At 51.3% G+C, this 18483-nt stretch overlaps 2 protein-coding genes and 2 long non-coding RNA genes across 5 annotated transcripts; 2 read left to right on the plus strand and 2 right to left on the minus strand.

Annotated features, from left to right (window-relative positions):
• Nucleotides 1-2233: 2233 nt before the first annotated feature.
• On the minus strand, nucleotides 2234-3019 carry LOC139835763 (anthocyanidin 3-O-glucosyltransferase-like). The gene is made up of 2 exons (XM_071825628.1): nucleotides 2669-3019; nucleotides 2234-2251 (listed from the first exon to the last, which is right to left on the minus strand). The coding sequence occupies exons 1-2, from the start codon at nucleotides 3017-3019 to the stop codon at nucleotides 2234-2236; spliced, it is 369 nt and encodes a 122-aa protein (XP_071681729.1).
• Nucleotides 3020-3202: 183 nt separating this feature from the next.
• On the plus strand, nucleotides 3203-5590 carry LOC139836137 (uncharacterized). Of its 2 annotated transcripts, none has more exons than XR_011752464.1 (2): nucleotides 3203-3655; nucleotides 5256-5590. It is a non-coding gene; the product is annotated as an uncharacterized lncRNA (long non-coding RNA). The 2 variants fall into 2 exon arrangements; XR_011752463.1 differs by having other exon boundaries at nucleotides 5270-5590.
• Nucleotides 5591-5985: 395 nt separating this feature from the next.
• On the plus strand, nucleotides 5986-8044 carry LOC127330519 (uncharacterized). Its single transcript, XR_007869305.2, has 4 exons — nucleotides 5986-6129; nucleotides 6234-6448; nucleotides 7259-7404; nucleotides 7877-8044. It is a non-coding gene; the product is annotated as an uncharacterized lncRNA (long non-coding RNA).
• A 3853-nt stretch (nucleotides 8045-11897) lies between these two features.
• Nucleotides 11898-13986, minus strand: LOC127335292 (desmethyl-deoxy-podophyllotoxin synthase). The gene is made up of 2 exons (XM_051361911.2): nucleotides 13052-13986; nucleotides 11898-12950 (listed from the first exon to the last, which is right to left on the minus strand). The coding sequence occupies exons 1-2, from the start codon at nucleotides 13940-13942 to the stop codon at nucleotides 12327-12329; spliced, it is 1515 nt and encodes a 504-aa protein (XP_051217871.1). The 5' UTR covers nucleotides 13943-13986; the 3' UTR covers nucleotides 11898-12326.
• Between the last annotated feature and the right edge of the window lie 4497 nt (nucleotides 13987-18483).

The raw sequence follows: 18483 nt of genomic DNA on the forward strand, positions 1-18483 counted from the left end.
TGTTTGCAGTAGAATAGTAAGAGAACAGTGCTTGCAGTAAATAAACAGAACATGATGATTTTATCAGTGTAAAGGAAAAGGACCAGGATCCACAATTCACTAGAGGTGTCTGTCCATAAAGATAAATAGCATGTTGGGTGAACAAATTACAGCTGGGCAATTGACAGAATAAAGACCATACATGACAAGATGATTAGTATGAGATTCGTTTGGGCATTACATCATAATACATAGACCGTAATCCAACTGCATCTATGACTAATAAGCCACCTTCCAGTTAGCATCTGCACCCCTTTCAGTATTAAGTTGCAAGCAACAAATTATCGCATTAAGCAATGTGTGTAAATTAAACAATAGAATTATCCTCATATAAAGCATTGTTGTTTTCTCCCTAGTAGCAACAGCACATCTACAATTTTAGAATTTATTGTCACTTTTCCAGAAAACTAGACGCATGAACCCACTATCGAGCATAAATACTCCCTCTTGGAGTCACAAGTACATACTTGGCCAGAGCATCTACTAGCAACGGAGAGCATCCAAGATAAAAAATAACATATGCATATATATAATCGATCTCAACCATAGTATTCAATATTCATCGGATCCCAGCAAACACAACATGTAGCATTACATAAGAACGATCTTGATCATGATAGGCAGCTCACAAGATCTAAACATGAGACACAAATTGGAGAAGACAACCATCTAGCTACTGTTATGGACCCATTATCCAGGGATGAACTACTCACGCATCACTTCAGAGGCGGGCATTGCGATGTAGAGGCCTCCAGTGACTATCTCCCTCTCCGGCAGGTTGCTGGGAAGAGTTTCAGAACCCTCCCGAGCTAGGGTCTGCAATGACGGCCGCGGTGGAACTTTTCGTGGATGGAGGCTCTGGTGTTTAGGTTTTTCCCGAGATCGTGAATAAATAGGCGGAGAGAATGGGTCGGTGCGGTGCCTGAGGGCCCGACACCTGCCCTAGGCGCGGCCAGGGGTGGCGTGGTCGCCTCCTGACGCCCCTCCGACTCTCCTCTGGATTTCGTCTTCATTTCGATAAAATAGGCACTTCGGCTTTTATTTCGTCTAATTCCGAAAATATTTCCTGTACAACCACTACAACACAACTAGGTCTACACACATAGCTTGCAACGGTGCTGCTATGTGTATCTACGACCACCCACCTCTCGACGGCTGACTCTTTCCAACCCATCTCCACCTGTCCCTGCCCAAAAAAAAACATCTCCACCTCTTAAAAATGGACGGATCTAGGGAGCACACGCGTGCCCGTTAGTACAATCTGGCATACCCCTATTTATGATAATATTTTGTATGATCGAGTTCCACAAAAGTCAAAAGAGGAAACTTCAAAAGCAGGCACGTGGGCACCTGAGCACCTCCATGCCCACATGGTCTCACATGGATGCACGGGTGCTAATGATTACTTTCCAAAATAAATTTAAAATGCTATAACTTTTGTGTCGAACCTTAAAATTATGATTCGCTTTCATTTTCGGGATCCTGACGATGAGATCTTCGAAACTAGTTCTCACTTCCCTATGTTTCGACGAAATTTGTTAAGAAGCAACTTTAATATGTGACAGGGCAACTTTCGTTTGCAACAAAGCAACTTTGGTGCACGAAATTTGTGCACCAGAATGGCACCGTCGGGCTCCAAAGTTGCTCTCCCGTGGACTAAAGTTGCTCTGTGGGGTATCAAAATTGCTTTGCCACACACTAAAGTTGTTTTATGGGGCATCAAATTTTCTTTGCCGGGCACCAAAATTGCTCTATCAGCCGCCGGGCACCGAAGTTGGTTTGTCAGGTCCAAATTTGCTCCATCGGGCACCAAAATTTAATTAGCCAGTTGCTCTGCTAGGGAGTAAAGTTGCTTTGTCAGGCAGTAAAGTTGCTCTATCGGGTTCCGAAGTTGCTCTGGTGGGTATTAAAGTTGCTCCGTCGGGTTTCAAAGTTGCTTTGCATTGTCATGTGCTAGAATTGCGCCATCGAGTCCCAAAATTTGCTTTGTAGGGCACCAACCTTTTGCTATAAGGCACCAAATTGAACACCAAAATGGCGCTACCAGGCACCAAATTGCCCTTACTAGTACCAAAATTGATTGTTGGGTAAGAAAGGGACGGGAGAAAAACAATGACAGGGAAACGAGAGAAAAAAATTGTTGAGCCGCGTCCATGATCTGTCAACTACAAAGTTGTGCACTAAAATTGTACCATCAGCTGTCACAGTTGCTCTGTTTATGCATCAGTGTTGCTCTGTTAACACCAAAATTGCTTTCTCATGCACCAAAGTTGCTCTCATGTACATCAAAATTGCTCTGCCGGGTAACAAAGTTGCATCTTCGAGCACCAAAATTATGACGTTGGACATCAAAATTTACATGTTGGGCTTTGTCACGCACTAGAAATGCGCCTTATTAAACCAAAATTGCCTCGTCAGACCAAAAAATTGCTCTAAAAGACAACAATGTTGCGTCACCGCAATAAAGTTGTGTCATTAGGCTCCGAAGTTGCTCTGTCCAACACCCATCAACCACCAAATTTGCTCTGATGTGCAAGACGTACCCTGATCGATGACGTCTTGGCGGAGGGCATCGGTGCGGATGTGCGCAAGGAGGGCGCAGGACGCGCCGGTCCAGACGGGCACCCACGGGCCACGGCGCGCCGGTAGCGGCGACCGCCTCGGCTGCCATCCACACGAACGCGTCCCCGACGACGCAGCTCACCCTGGCGTCGCCACCGGAGGCTTGCGCTCCCTCGAGCCCGTCCCTGATCCCACCGGCCTCGGCCGCCACCATGAAGAGCTCCATCCGTCGAGGCGGGGGCATCATTGGCATATGCCCCGACGGAGCTGGCAGCCCGTCCGCGACCTCCACGAAACGCAGGTTGCCCAGGAGCGCGCCGGCTTTCCGGAGCTGCGCAACGGAGTCGGCGATGGTGAGGAACGAGATGGCCGTCCCGTCCGGCGCCGCGGCGGCGAGGGCGCGCGCGAAGTAGAGCATCACGGCGGCGTGTGGAACTGAAAGGGAATGCCACCACGGCGATGTGCGGCGGCGGCGTCGCCATCGTCGGTACGAGCTCTGTTTCCGTGGAGCAGCTAGATTGGTTTTGCTTATGTGGTGTCGTGCCATGTCTTGTGTGCGCGATGGGGATTTTATTTTAGACGCGTCTAGCGGAGAACGATCTGTGGCCAGGAGCCCAGGACAGCGCCCGCTCGGCGCGTCCGGCTGGCACGTCAGGATGCAAGTGGCAGCGGCGTTTCGCGATCCCACATACGCCGTCCGCGAAATTTGGCTCAAATGGCGCAAGTGGCCCACCACGAAATTTATATGGCGTTGGTGGACAAATCCACAGAGCCCACGATTCCCAGCGGCTGTGTTAACTTTCATCCTCGCGCAGTCACGCGCAGACTGAGGGGCTCCTCCTCCGCGCCACCACTCGCCGCCTCCTCCTCCTCCTCCGCGTAACCTCCGCGCCGCCCCCGACCACCTCCTCCGCGTCGACATGTCCTAGGTCCTCCTCCTCCTCTGCAGCAGATGGATCTGGCGGAGACTACCTTCCCGTGTCCTCCACTGCGACCGTGGCCGCTCCGGCACCAGCAGGGCCACACGGCGGCGGGAGCAAGTCCGTGCTCGACGGTGAGGAATCTCTCCTCTTCACTCTCTGGTTCCCCTCCCCTCCTCTTGGAAAGCTCTAGCCTAGTAAGAAGGATTTTCGAGGTTTGATTGGGAATTGCGTTTTTTCCATGTTCCATGTCGCTGATTGGATGCAGATTCACGAGCTGCTCGAATTTATATGTTGCAGTAGTCAGTGTATGCGTATACAACGATTCTACACTGGCCAAATATATTCTATGATGCATCTAATGAACCAGATACAGTGCTGTAGATATTGATAGATTTTTTCTATAATTGGTCACTGATTGTTGGCAGAGTGCTAGCTCAGTACCCAGCTCGTCCCATCTATTTTAATCTCCGTGTGTGTTCAGTCATTTTTAAAGAAAGATGATTACAAGCTCTAACATGTACATTTTGAAAGATGAGGTCATTGGCAAAAAAAATACTGTACCCACTTTTCTACATAAAACTCTCTGGTTCATAAAAAATGGGTATGACAAGGGCCTGATATTACACTTTGCACAGGGCCTCCATTTAGCCAGGTATATTTATTTGCAATCTGGAATCGTCTCTCGGGTACTGTAGTATGTAGTAACTCGTTATCTTGGTTTGACAATGTACTATGTCAGTTGAACACTTCCTTTCCTCATCAGTCCAGATTACACCATGTTAGAGGACACTGCCAGGTGAACAAGGTGCTAATCACTTATAGGTCTACATGGGCCAACCAGTAGAGAATCTTTAATTGAGTGAAATAGAAATGCTGATTATGTTTCGAATTATATGTGGTCTTGAATATATAGGGATGGCTGGCCCATCCATTATTTGAAAGAGGATATCTTCCCTCGCAGAGATGATTTGCATGCTACTTAGATGCATATTTTTACTTTGTATGCTGCTCTTTTCCATGTTTTCATTCAGAGATAGAAGGTGTAGTTGATCTGTTCTCTGCTGCTCAGTTTATCTTTATTTGATCTAAGTTATCAAACATGTCCTGTCTAGCTGAAGTGTTTACAGTACTCAGCCAGCAGCAGATAGAATCCAGTACACATAATCTAGAAAACAAAACAAGCTCCAGGAACAGTTCGCAAGCAACTCTAGAGCTTCTTGAAAGCAGAGCTGAATGAACCCTGGCAAACAGTTCGCAAGCAACTCTAGCGCATTATTCTGAATTTATTCGAAATACACAGTCCCACGTTCGTCTTCCTTAATTAGTATGATTACTGCTGGTTTGCAAGTGATTTTTTAGTATTATGCTGCAACCTTCATATCAGGCTGCTTTGAAACTCGTTTTTCTTTCTTTCTTGAAAGCAACCAAATACACAATCAACTTAGAGCCCAGATTCTAGTGTCCTGTAATATTTGTTCTTATTATTATGTTGCTTCCTTCATATCAGCTTTTGAGAGTTGTTATCCGTGTCTCAGAATCAATCAAATAGAGGCAGCGTCTTTGAGTACTTGCAGTCAGTTACTGAGCTAATATGTATGTTTATCAGTTCAGTGACTTCAGTCTAGTCTCTTGTACAGTACTAAGACTACTTGAGTTCTGAACTAATGTTTATCTATATGTAGCTCCTTTCTTTGCGCTATTTATTTGTATTCTACTGAATTTTGATTACAGCTATTTGAGTGCAGATTGAGAGAGAAAGAGGTGAGGAGGAATAAGCAAGAGGAGAGGATGCATGCAAAAGCAAGAGAACAACAAGAAGTTGGAGGTGGCTGTAATAAGGATGAAAGAGCTACAAGATAGGAGAAACAAGTCAGCGATAGAGCTACATGATAAGAGAAAGTTGGACGTTGTTTATCATGTTCGGCAATGTTCTGTCTTTGAGCAAATAAAGAGTTCACGAAACAGTTGTTTTTGCCTCAATTCGTCTAAGGCCTGTATTTTATCTGTTGAATATATTGTTTCAGTGGGACAATTCATGATCTTGCTGTTGTATTGTATCTGTTGAATATATTGTTTCAGTTGGACGATCCATGATCTGGTGGCGGCGGCGAGTCGGCGACGGCGCTGGCCAACTACCACAACCGTACCGTTATCTCAATGCCTTTGCTCCTGGGACCTTCAGGAGCCAACGCGTGAAAGCAGAAGTGGAGCAGCGTGTGGTGTGTAGGCGTATAGCAGCAGCTAGCAGCGTATAGCAACAACCAGCGGCGACCTCGAAAACCGCATAATCCCACCAAAATAATTTGTGGCTGCCACGAAGTTCCGTAATTTTTTATGTGGCTGAAGCGGACGTGGCCGCAAGGTCCAGCAACTTGTCCACTGACATCCTGACTGGCACGCGCCCGCCGGTAAGATTTCAGGCTTAAAAATACCCACATCCCACCTCCGATAGCTCAACCCCAACTACCAATCCCAATTCTCGCGAAGCAAAAGGAAAGGGAAACTCGCGATCCCCATTATCTCAAGACACCTTAACCCTAGCAGTAGTGCGCCGCAGCGAAAAGCGACGTCCATAGAACAACCATCAACCATGGAGTGACTCAAGGTCGACCTTCCTCCCTGGCTCCCCTTGCATCGGGCCTCTCTCTCTCATGCCTGCACAGTTTAGATCTGGCCCGTCCTCTAATCATGTTCCCATGTCTCTCTCAGATTGATCCCCGGTAAACTTCCGGCTGCACCTCCGCGGTGACGCACGAGACAGGCCAGCCCGCCCTAGAGTGGAGGATGGGGCTCTCAGCCATCGGTAAACCGTGTGTGCATCCACTCCAAAGCGGGCCACAACCCTCAAGGTCTAGGTCGACGTGGCATGGTGGACTGAATTTCCGCTGCATCTACACATCGTGCGCTCCACCCTACAGCCGCAGGTTTGATGAATTCGCATTCTTTCTCTTGACCTTAGCTCCGCATCGACCAACTGTATTTGCGTATTTGCTTGTCTGCTTTGCCATGCCTGTTACCACTAGCAATGATTATTAATCGGAAGAGCTGTAATGTGAATGACTTGCCAGTATGCTAGCTACCGACGTTGGTGGCATCTAGTACCTATCCAGTTCAGAACATGTACCTCTAGGCTTTAGTCGCTTGAGATCTTAGAATATTGTTAGTAGCACTTCTCGTGTTGTGTGGTAGTGGAAATCTCCGTTTGTTTACTTGTATTTCACATTAAATTTTGTCATTTCATTTTTATTTAGTGTACAAATGATTGTTCAAAGTATGGAGACCAATTCTCAATTCGGATTGAGTTATTCATGTACTGTAATAATCTGTTTATATGCGAACAGGGTGAGCACTTGGACATACAGCTCTAGCAAACCGGGCAACAATGATGTTTTCAATTATTACTCAATACTATTGTAATAGAATGCTAGTTGGCTTCCTATGAAGGAATTAGCAGTTGTTATGTGCAAGACAAATAGCAAGTAAATAGGTTCCACCGCTAGAGCCACAGGCTGCCCGCTGCCAGAGCGGCGAGTTCATCGCAAGATAGTTGGCATGTTAAAAATGAGGTGTTACTGGAAAGAAGACTTTTTGGTCCACTCTTTCTTGTTTTTGTTCTCGACCTTTAAGCATATGTTTTGATAAGTGACTCGATTGTTATTGTTCTTTCAAAATAATAATCATGAGAAGCAACCTCTTTATATAGGTATGTTTACTTTTGTTTACTGATTTTTCAGGTGGCTCTACTTTTCTGTTACTGCACCAAGTTGAACAATAAATCATTTATCTTCAGCCGATGCAGAAAATGAGCCGACGAGATAAAATTCCATACCTTGCCCATCAAGATGGCTCTTCGAAGATTCTGCTCTCAACCTAGATTAAGGTACCTACTATCCCCAAGCGCTATTTTTCACTATAGTAATACAAATACTGCAGTGCATGATTTTTAGTTTCAGAAACAACATTGTCTTAGTTCAGTCTACTCTCACTCTGATTCATTCTCTCACATCTGCTCCCTTCTCGGCACTGTTAAATGTTCAGTGCAAATATGAAATAGTTGCACACATAAAGTAAAGTAAGGACTTTTTTTGCCCAAGTCAGGAGTTAAATAATAAGGTTGCTTTCTTCTACCTGCATATACAAACCAGATTATGATCATTGCACATCAGTATTTATTATGCTTAGGAAAGAAATACACAGACATGTTCTTTCCATGCTGAAGACACCCGCTGTTTATGATGTCTTTGGCATTTTCGCATGGTGATGAGTACAGAAAGTACGTAGTAGGTAGTATTCAGTACACCCTTCCTACTATATGTTTTGCCACACTGATTCTAAATTAGTTTTTTTTGCAGATCCAAAACATCAGCAAGGACTGCTATATTTGAAGGCAGAACATTAGAAGGAATGTATATAGGATTTAGTTACAGTGTTATATTTTGAAACAAGATTGTAAGTTGTGTTCTCAAAAGAGAATTTTCATGTATGGAATTTGATTTCAATAATAAATGCTGATTTTTATCCATCGCATTCAAATTCTGTGATTTGTGTGTTTTTTCTTCGTATCATATGAGATGCATATACTTTTGCCGAGAAAAAATACTACCATATTTGAAGCGATCAAGCCACTCAGGCTTGAAAATAATATTTATTTTAGAACAAAATTATTTTATCCATGTACATTATGTCCGCCACTGGCTACGCGGTGAGCCGCCTCCTCCGGATGGATTGGACTTGTGCTCGCTCATCGAGCAGCGGCGAGCGCAGATGATGCCGGAGCAGCGCCGCCTCCCGGAGTGGGCTCCGACGAGCCCGGAGTGGCACCTCGTCTCCAGCAGGAGCGCGACATCGAAGTCGCAAGGTCCGCCAGCCTTGACGGTGTACGGCTACCGGCAAGGGCCCGGGAGGCGTAGTGACGGACCTCGCTGGCCGCTCTACTTGCCCCAGGCGCAGCGCATGGCTGCACCGCCTACGCACGCACCGACACAGGCGATGTTGGGCGCCTCTCGATCCGGATAGTCCGGGTCCGGCGGACGGCAGCGCTCGGCGCCGTGCGCACGGCCGTTCGACGGCGTCGTCATCTGTGACGGCAGTTGATGCAGCTCTTCTGCACTGGTGGCAGTGAAGAGGGAGGCGCCTGCATCGCTTCCACGCGGGCGGCTCATACTTTACCACCCCAAGGAGGAAGGCGTGCAGTCGCCGCCGTGGCCGAAGAAGTAGTGGGAGATGGAGCTGGAGGTGCAGGCGACCTACCGTGGCCCCGACGACCCGGAGGACGCGCCGGGACATCACCTGCTTGTCGGCCGCTCCATCGACGAGGACTATCGGCAAGTCACGTACAACGCGTGGGAGGTAGAGCTGTGTTCCGCCAGGGACTTCGGCAACTTCATCGACCTCGCCGCCGCTGAGCCTTCTCTACCACCATCGCCGAAATAGGAGGAGGATGACTAGGACTCCGACTTCTCCAACGACAATGACGGTGGCGGTGACGGCGCAGAAAGCAGCGATTACAACGCCTTCAACCGCTGCTAGTCTTTTTGTAATCGTCGTCTTTTGTACAAGCTGCGATTACAACGCCTTCAACCGCTGCTAGTCTTTTTGTAATCGTCGTCTTTTGTACAAGCTCACCGTATTTTTTGAAAATCCAATGAAATTCACCATCTTTTATGAGATTTTCTGAGATTTAAAAATTTCTATTGAGACCGCCGTATTGGGACTGTCGGTGTGGGGAAGCCTCCCCTAAGGCTGGTGCCAACGCGGTCGATAGCGGGGGCGCTATCGCCCGTGGCGGGGCGGGAGTGGGGCGGGACGGTAGCGGCAGGCGCTGGCTGGGGCGCCCGGCGGTAGCGCCGCTGCCGTCGCCCCGCCTACCGCCCGCGTTGGCGGCGTGAGCGAGGCGGGAGGGAGGCGAGAGGCGGGCGGCAGGCGCTGGCGACGCGGGCGAGAGTGGGGGCGATAGGAGGTAGGAGACGACCTGGTCGGTTTTTATTTTTATTTTATTTTCTTTCCTTCTTTTATTCTTTAAATCTCAGTTTTTATTTTATTTTCTTTCCTTCTTTTATTTTCTTTCCTTTTTTTACTCTTTCAGTTCAAAATACAAACACAAGTACACACTTGTCATATAGGCTATTTAGAAAAACAAGAAACATAATTTGTATTTTTATTAATTATTATGTAATCGGTAACATTTTTAGTTGAATAAAACAATTTTCTTGCATTATTTTGAATGTCCACAAAAATTCGAGTGAAATAACTTAATGTGAAAAAGAAATGGTGATGTGGAGGAGAGAGAAGTAAGAGATGGCACTATAGCCCGTGCATTGGCACCGTGGGGTGAGAGTGGGGTGAGAGTGGGGTGAGAATGAGGGAAAAAGCTGACGTGACGGGTGAGAGTGAGGTGAGGCATTGGCACCAGCCTAACGGAGGAAGTCATGTCTGGTGCCGAGACCGACAGTGAAGACGCTTTAACTGCTAACCGGAATAAAGACCGAGAAAAGGAAAAACCTTCCGCTCGGGTGCTAAGAGCATCTCCACTCGTCTCCCCGAACAGGCCCCCGGCGTGCCATTTTTTCATCCGGACGGTGAAAAATGGCCCAGCCGTGCCCCCGGTTCCTCGTTTTTCGCCGGATTTGGGCTTTCATCCATCCGGCGAGCCCACGCCAACCCCGACCTACCGGGGAGCGCTTGGGGACTCCAGACGAAGCGAAAGCGCGTGAAACGCCGAGAAATCTCTCCCGCGCTTTCGTTTAGTCTTCGCCGCGGAGGTGGCCCCCGACCGGTCAGCGACACGCGCATCGTTTTCCGCGCCCGCATCGTCTTTCGCGCGCAGTAAAGGCTGCCGCCGGTCAGTTCGCCGCGGACGCGTCGCATTCCACGCGACATTAATCGCCAGCGCCAGCCGCGCCTATATACGCCGCTCCGCTCGCCGCTCCGCTCGCCGCTGCGCTCGCCGCGACGCGTATCCCTGCTCCACTCTCCCTCCACTCTCCCGATGGCGTTCTACGACGACGACGGCGCAGCCAACAACGGCTTCCCCCGCCGGTCGCTCCACGCGTGGGAGGGGCACCTCCTCCACCAGGCAGGGTACCCCTGCCCGCCGGACACGAGGCCTCCCGGCGGCGGGTGGCGGCTAAGTGCTGGCGGCGTACCAATCCCGCCGCCGCCCCGGGGCCACGCCCTCGACGTCGCCATCGAGGAGGCTCGACTGACGATGTCGGACGAGGAGGGCGCCGAGCCACGCCACCACCCCGACAACTACACGGCGTGGAACTCGTACTTCCTGCGGCGGTGGGAGCAGGAGCTCGCCTCCTACGACAGCCTGCCGCCTCCGCCTCCGCGCAACAACGCCACGGGCCGCCGACGTTGGTGGAGCGCGCCGGATAGGACACTGGCGAACGTCCTCGATCACATCGAGGGCGGCAACTTCCCGTTGCTGACGATGCCCCCTCCATCAACGGCATCGGCCAGCCGCCGCCGGGGAAACATCTGGCAGCCACGGCGCATGGCTGCCAGCTCGTCGTCTTCCGGATCGGCGTCGAGGCCATCCTTGGCGCCGGTGAAAAAGGAGGCGACGTCTCCGTCGACACTGGCGCGCGTCAAGAAGGAGCCGGAGTCTCCACCGCCGAGCAGAGGGCGCAGCAGCGGCGCCCTCGTCATCCGCGACCAACCCTCCTCCCCGCAGCGTGGGCGGAAGAGGAAGTCGGCGAAGAAGGAGGACGCCGCGGCCGCCATCAACGCCGCCGCAAACAAGCTCGCCGAGAAGGAGGCGAAGCGCGCGGAGGATGCCGCCGTGGCGGAGGCGATCGCCAGGTCGCTCAAGGACCTGGTGCCCGTTGACAACGCCCTCCCCGAGGACGCCGCGCTGGAGTGGTCGAGGCGCGACTGGGAGCGCGAGGAGGCGGAGCGACGGCGGCCGCTGGACACGGCCGCCGCGCGTCAACTCGCCGCCGCGCCGTCGCTCTCCAACCGCCGACGACGTCGCTCGCTACCGCCGGCCTGCGACACCTCCATCCGGCGTCGCCGTCCCCGTCGTCGACCTCGAAGCCTCCGACGACGAATGGTACAAGCCATCGCCGTCCCCGCCTCGCACCAGCGGCCGGTGGGGAGATGCCGGCCAGGGCAGCAGCCAGGCCGCGCCGCCGCAGTTTGACGACGACGGCTCCGACGACGATGGCGACGACGGCGGCGACTACACGGTGTTCTACCGCCATTTGGGCATGTAGAGCGCCGTGTTTTAAAATTTAGAGTTGTATTCCCCTAGCCGAATTCGAAATATAGTCGAGTTCGGCCTCTATGTATAAACTTCGCCCTCTATATAGTAAATATCATTAAAGTTAGTCTAAATTCAGTCATTTTTGCCGAATTTCGTCACGTTTTTGCCGTATTTCGTCAAGTTTACGTTTTCCAAAATTAAATCAACGGCTAGGCCTGGGATCGCAGCTGGGAAACTGGCCCTCCCCACGCCATTTTTTCGTCCTATCCGGACGAAATTATCGCGGATTTGGGCGTGGGGAGCGCCAACGAGTGGGGATGCTCTAACTGGAAACTAATGACACCTAAGCCCTGGACCTCTAAATGAATTTATTGTCAGACACTTCTTTTGTTCAGGTGACTATAACTACAAAGCAAGATTATTAGCCATCAAAGTAGCGGTCAACAGCTATTAATTGGAAGATCGAACTAGCGATCAAATCTCAGGGAACTGCCGAACTGGATGTTGGAGACAAAACATTGTGATCAGTTGGAGTTAGACACATCCAGCTGGCGGGCACGGCCGAGCACCGACTTCACGAGTCCGTCGGGCTGCTAATCTAGTGGAACCGGCACTCGGACCACGGGAACGAGAAGAAGGCCATGGCGCAGCCGCACGGTAACGCCCATCTCCTCCGTCATGTCAAGCTCCCCGGGGTCCACCCGTCCAGGAAGCTCCCAATCGAAATGGTACAGCAGTCCGGCGAGCGCGAGCTCCACATTGGCCAGGCCGAACGACATCCCAGGGCACATCCGTCGGCCGGCTCCGAACGGGGTGTACTCCATGTCCGCGCCCTTGAAGTCGACCTCGCCGCCCTGGAACCTCTCCGGGACGAACTCCTCAGCCGCGTCCCAGTGTGCGGGGTCCCTGCTAATGGCCCAGGCGTTGACGAGCACCATGGTTCCCTTGGGCACATGGAAGCCCAGGACCTGGCTGTCTTTGCGGCACTCCCGCGGTATAAGCAGCGGCGCCGGTGGGTGGAGGCGGAGTGCCTCCTTGATGACCAGGCGCATGTAGTTGAGGTCGGCCAGGGATTCCTCTGTTACCTTGGACTGTCCGTGGAGCGCTCGTCGGACCTCGTCTTGCGCCTTCCGCATCACCTTGGGGTTCCTCACCAGCTCGGCCATGGTCCACTGCAGCGTCGTCGCGGCCGTGTCGCTGCCCCCAGCGAACATGTCCTGTAGTACGCACGCAATTTGTATGGTGACCAACTGAGATGATGGCGGACGGAAATAGCTCTGTTTGGAAAGTTGAGTGAGTGATCAGGTCAGGTGCTTACGCCGACGACCGACTTGATCTTGTCAGTGGACAATGGGAACTGCAGGTCGTCTTCCCGCTGGATCCTCAGGAGCACGTCGAGCAAGTCATCCCCATCGTCGTCGGTGGCGGCGCGGTTCTGCTGGTGCTCTCGGACGACTGCGTTCGTGAACGCCGCCGCTTCCTCGCTGTGCCGCCTCATCCGGCGCGGTATCCGGCTGATGAGCATCGCCAGGCGCGACGATGGGTAGAGGTCCGGCAAGCTCATCTTTGCGAACAGCTTCATCCCGCGCTCCAACAGGGTGAGGAACTTGTCCCGCTCCTTGAACTTGCTCCCGATGATGGCGCGCACCGACGAGTCGGCGGCGTACGCCGACAGCAACCCGCTCAGGTTCACAGGCGTCGGAGAGGAGGACGCCACTGCCCGGAGCAGCCGGCCGGCCTCCTCCTCACGCACGGGCCGGAATGACTGGACACGCCGGGCGCTCAGCAGCTCGATGGCGCAGATCTTGCGGAGCTGCCGCCACTCGTCGCCGTAGGGCGCGAAGACGATCCCCTCGGCGCCCTCGGGGAGGACAAGCCGGACCATGCGGCTCATGGGGCGGGTGGCGAAGTCGACGTCGCGCGCCACCATGATCTCCCGCGCGGCCTCCGCGGAGGAAGCAACCACGACGGGGAGCGCGCCGAGGCGGAGCAGCACGAGCGGGCCGTGGCGCCGAGCGAGGTCACGCATGGCGCGGTGCGGCAGGTCCCACGCGAGGTGGTGCATGTGGCCCACCAACGGGAGGGCCCACGGAGACGGAGGAAGCAACAGCCGGCCTGGCGCGCCGCGCCATCTTCGTCGGTTTAGGCAGAGCAAGGGGACGATGGCCAGAACTGGGAGAAGGAGCAGGTAGAGCGGCAGCAACGCCATAGCATTCGGTCCTCCTTTGTCAACGAATCGAACGGGAAGAAGACGAGGTCCGCTTCGTCTCAAAGCCGTTGCAACTTGCACCCAAACTGTAACTCGTAAGATCTCGATCTACATCATACATTCTTTAAACGTCCCAGCGTCACATCGAGCTGGCAAATTTACCGAGCTGATTTTTCTTAGGCTGCATATAGATATTTAATTATTGTATCAAAAACTACCGGAAAACTCGCATTGTCGTTCCAGCACCTCTGCCGTGTGTCGCAAACCGCAAAACACGGCCGGCAAAACTTACATTACCGTGCAAAAATATGCTATCTCGCCGTGTATATAGTCCTTGTTTTACCGTGTTCTGGGCTGCATGCCTTTGCCGTGTAATATTGCGCACATGGTAAAGGAACCATCTGCCATAGCGAAAGCGGGATACAAGGAGAAATTTACGAAAACCGCTTACTATAGCCTCAGATTAAGGGACGGGGCTTGCCTGCTTCGCAGGTTTGCTCCCATCCGTGCTCCCATTCCATCGCACGGCCTACGTTAATTTCTTGGCCCCTTCGTTTTGGTCAAAATAAAATTGAAATCAGCAGCCGTATTTTCCTCTTCCTCCCGTAATACTTGCCCCATCAGAGCTCCGATCTCCCTGTACTACTTCATTTTTCTACCCAGCCGGCAATCTTTCTCCGCAACCGCTTAGAGCATCTCCAGTCGCGTCCCACAAAGCTTCCCCCAAATAGATTTGGGGCGCGCCGGACAAAAAACGGTTCCAGCCGCGTCCCCCAAACGAATTTTGTCTGCCCCCCCTCCCCCCCCCCCCCCCGATACGGTGTCCAGCGCCTCGAGCCCGTCTCCGCCCCACAGGGGACGCACCGGGGATGCCGGACACACCGAAAAGCGAGGCGGGGAGTGGTGGGGCCGACCCGTCAGCGGCACAATAATTTTTAACCTAACCGTCGCCTACCTCGCGACGGAAGTTATTGGCGCGCAACGACGGTGCAGTTCTCGTAGAGGCGCAGCGATGCGTCTCGTCGCGCCTAGCTCTGCGTGCCGGCGTTAATGAGCGCCACCGCTCCCCCGCCTCCCTCCGGCCTATTAAAAGGACCGCCTCTCATCGTCCATCTCACACACAAACCCTAGTGCCTCTCTCCCCAACCCTAGCCGCCACCATCTCAGCAAGAGTCGACGCCATGTCTGGTAGAGGCGGAGGCCGAGCTCGCGGCCGTGGTCGTGGCCGCGGCAAAGCTGCACGCTCGCCGTCGCCTGCCAGGCCGTCGTCTTCATCGTCGGAGATGGACGTGGAGCCGGACGTGCTGTTCGAGTTCGTCCTCGTCCTCAAGGGCGACCCACGCGGTATCCAGAGGCTGCCGGACTCCTTCGCCGAGTACGTCGCCGGCGACGACCGCCCGCGCACGATGCATCTGCGGGAGGCTTCGTGCGGCTACTACCGGTGGATCGTCGACGTGATCTACGACGCGCGCGGTAAGATGTACCTCAACATCGGCTCGGAGAAGTTCGCGCGCCACCACAGCCTCGAAGCCGGCTTCATCCTCCTGTTCTCCTACTTTGGCGACAGGGACATGAGCGTCAAGGTCTTCGACGAGATGCGCTGCCGCCGGGACTACCACGGCGACAGCACCGACGAGGAGGACGATTGATGAAGAGTGTTGTTTCTTCGCACGGAGGTCTCTGTCTGTTCTTCTTCCTCGGTAGAACCAACAAGGGCACCATCTCCCGCTGGATTTTCCAGTTTGGGTGAGTGGGTGCCCTCGAGTGTTCTTTCTTGGCAGCGAACACACGAAACCTTCGATGCACGCCCTAGTTAGGTTTAGTTTTTTTGCAATATTTTATATTTGTGTCCACCATGGTTCAAACTATGTATTAGTTTGTGAAAAACCATGTTCCAAACTATGTCTTCGTGTAAACCATGTTCCCAATTATGTATTAGTTTGTGAAAATTGAAATAAAAATGCCAAAAAAAAAGTATTTTTAATATTTGAGGGCGGCGTTTGGGGGGACGCGGCTGGGGAGGGACGTCCCCCAAACGCTTAGTTATCCTTCCGTGGCTGCAACACATCATCGCGCTGCTGGACCCTGCCACTGCCGCACCGTGTCCCCTCGAACCCAATTGACAAGGATGGTCGGCCATCCTGTACCTACAAGTGAAGTCGATCCGACCGCGACACGCAGAGATCGTGAGAGGCTCCGGAGGCAGGTTGCTGTCAGGTTAAGCGAACCGGCTAGGGGAGAATCGTCATGGAAGCGTTCGTGTTAGGCGTGTAGACGTAGCTCGGCCACGACGCACCCCTGGTTTGTTCCCATGTCTTTGAACGTGCTATCCTTCTTCCGTTGATACTAGAACGCCAACGACGCCACTGCGGTACATGGTGCTGGGTTTATGAAGGTCGCAGTCGGGGAGGAGACATGGCACTGTGCATAAGGCCGACGGACTCCTTGCCGTCTAGACATCATCATCATCCACAAGCCATTGCTTCCGGTGGAGTTGTCTATGATCAACGGGCATGGCGGCGTCTCCTAGTTGAACAAGGGCCGAGCAGTGCGAAAATGCCAATCTAGCGGCACCGTGACCTACCGGTCATGGATCGACCATCCGAAACCGTCGCGATTGGTGCTCTTCCAATACGCCCGACACCGTATTCGTACGAGCTAAAGTAGTATTGATGGGGTATTTGGTAGTGGGTCCAATGCGGGCCCAGCAACGAATTTAATCCGCGGCGAACCAGCGACCGGCCATCCTCCTTTTTCCTCGTCTCCTCCCCCTTTCTTCGAGAGGTCAGGTGAGTGGGAGCTTGACGGAGGCGACAGGTACAATAGCTTGCTCCACGGTGGTGACGGAGTCGTCGGCGTGGTCTGGCGAGGCGAGTGGTACGACGGGGTGCTGGAGCTTGATGGCTTCGTTGGGTAGGCCGTCTAGGTCATCGTTTCCGATTTAGATCTGGGCTTCAGTCTGGTAAGTTTCTTGCTTATTTAGTGTTTGAACAGGCGTAGTGGAAATTGCCAAAATCTATTCTGTTCTGGTCAGTACTTTTTCTTGTATTAGCGAAATCTGTTTGTTTATGGTCCCGGTTGCCATTGTTAGGTTCCCATTAGACAAAGAACATGAACACATCTCGAACAGAGCGCAATATGTTCAGAGACTTGTGTCCGTATTCTGTTCCATATAGAGACTCGGGAAATTTAAGGATCAACTTACAAAGAGTTGCGTACACACAATTGAGAACTTAAGCTTATATGCTACTGACGGAAGTACATGCGTTCAAATCTCCCTCTTAGGCCATGCCTTGCATACCAGTCCAGGTCTCCAGGAGTGAACAAATTAGTACCCTAGCCGGAGAAAAATCTTCTCTCACAATGCCCCAGGCTAGAGGCTTGAGCTGTTCAGAACACTATTCTTTTCCTTTGCTGTCCAAGCTACAAGATTATGGGATGCCTCTGCAGATAGCCAATGTCAGCGTTCATCGTTGGCGTTACTATAGGCCATTTCTTAGGTGGGTCATTTTTTGCTCTACTAAGGATGGATTTATTACTTCTTTGAAGATTGCCAACGTGTGCTGTGTTAATCTGTCATGCACCACAGGTTGCTTGCATTTAAATCATCGCTACCAAATGGTAAAGTTAATGTTCCTGTTTGTTATATTTAGTGATTTTGATTTCGATTTATGTATATTGTCTGTTTCCTGTCTGACTGCCTTGAACTCTAATGTTCATACTGAGGTGTACAGAAAATTCCCTTGATACTGTAGTTCACTTATATTTGTTTAGGAACTTAGTATAACCTTAAGAAATTATTCTTGATTTCTTAATTTAAAACTGCATTCTTTTGCATAGGTAGTCCTTGGTTTTGAACTGCAAGGATTGTCGCTGTATGAACAGTGGTTGTCCACATAAGAGATTTCAAATTTTCGTTGTCATCTAGCTGGACAGAGAAGACAAATCTCGGATCACTTGATATCATTTCTGTGAAACTCTCCATTGTTTTCTTGACATCGTCCTTTAAGGCATCAGATGCAATAGAAGAGCAAAAAGTCCTGAGTGTCTTCTTGCTGAAGGGTACATTTCCCATTGACCCAAATACACTGCCCAAAACCAAATTCACCCTACTTAGACTGACATTGTTCTCCCTTAGGTGACGTATCCATTCCTTTGTATGCTTGTCAATGTGACGGTGAGATGATAGGTGTTTCTTTTCTCCACAGCTTTCTACCAACTGGTGATTGTGTTCACCAACGAATGCTTTTACATACCAAGTGGAGTCATCGCAGATTGCAAGTCGTATCATCGCTTTGCAGCCGCATCTAGTTGTGGACAATTTAGCAGCTTTCTCTTTACCCTATTAATCAATACAAAAACACGCAAGGATGTACTTTGTTAACCGTGGATCAACACTAATTTAGTTATAACCGGATATATGATAAAAAAATACCTCTCGTTGGCATTTATATTCCTGATTGGTACGAACTTTTTTTGTGTTTGTGTAGTTATCACCGCAGCGGATACTGAATCCAAGAACCCAGGAGTACATATTGTAA

This window comes from Lolium perenne, chromosome 2 (genome assembly GCF_019359855.2).
Source record: "Lolium perenne isolate Kyuss_39 chromosome 2, Kyuss_2.0, whole genome shotgun sequence".
Classification (NCBI taxonomy): domain Eukaryota; kingdom Viridiplantae; phylum Streptophyta; class Magnoliopsida; order Poales; family Poaceae; genus Lolium; species Lolium perenne.

Excerpts from the sequence above, each read along its gene's own strand:
- LOC127335292 (XM_051361911.2), bottom strand. The coding sequence starts at position 13,942 with ATGGCGTTGCTGCCGCTCTACCTGCTCCTTCTCCCAGTTCTGGCCATC. Across the intron at positions 12,951-13,051 it reads AGATCAAGTCGGTCGTCGGC|GACATGTTCGCTGGGGGCAG; the intron begins GTAAGCACCTGA and ends TGCGTACTACAG.
- LOC139835763 (XM_071825628.1), bottom strand. The coding sequence starts at position 3,019 with ATGCTCTACTTCGCGCGCGCCCTCGCCGCCGCGGCGCCGGACGGGACG.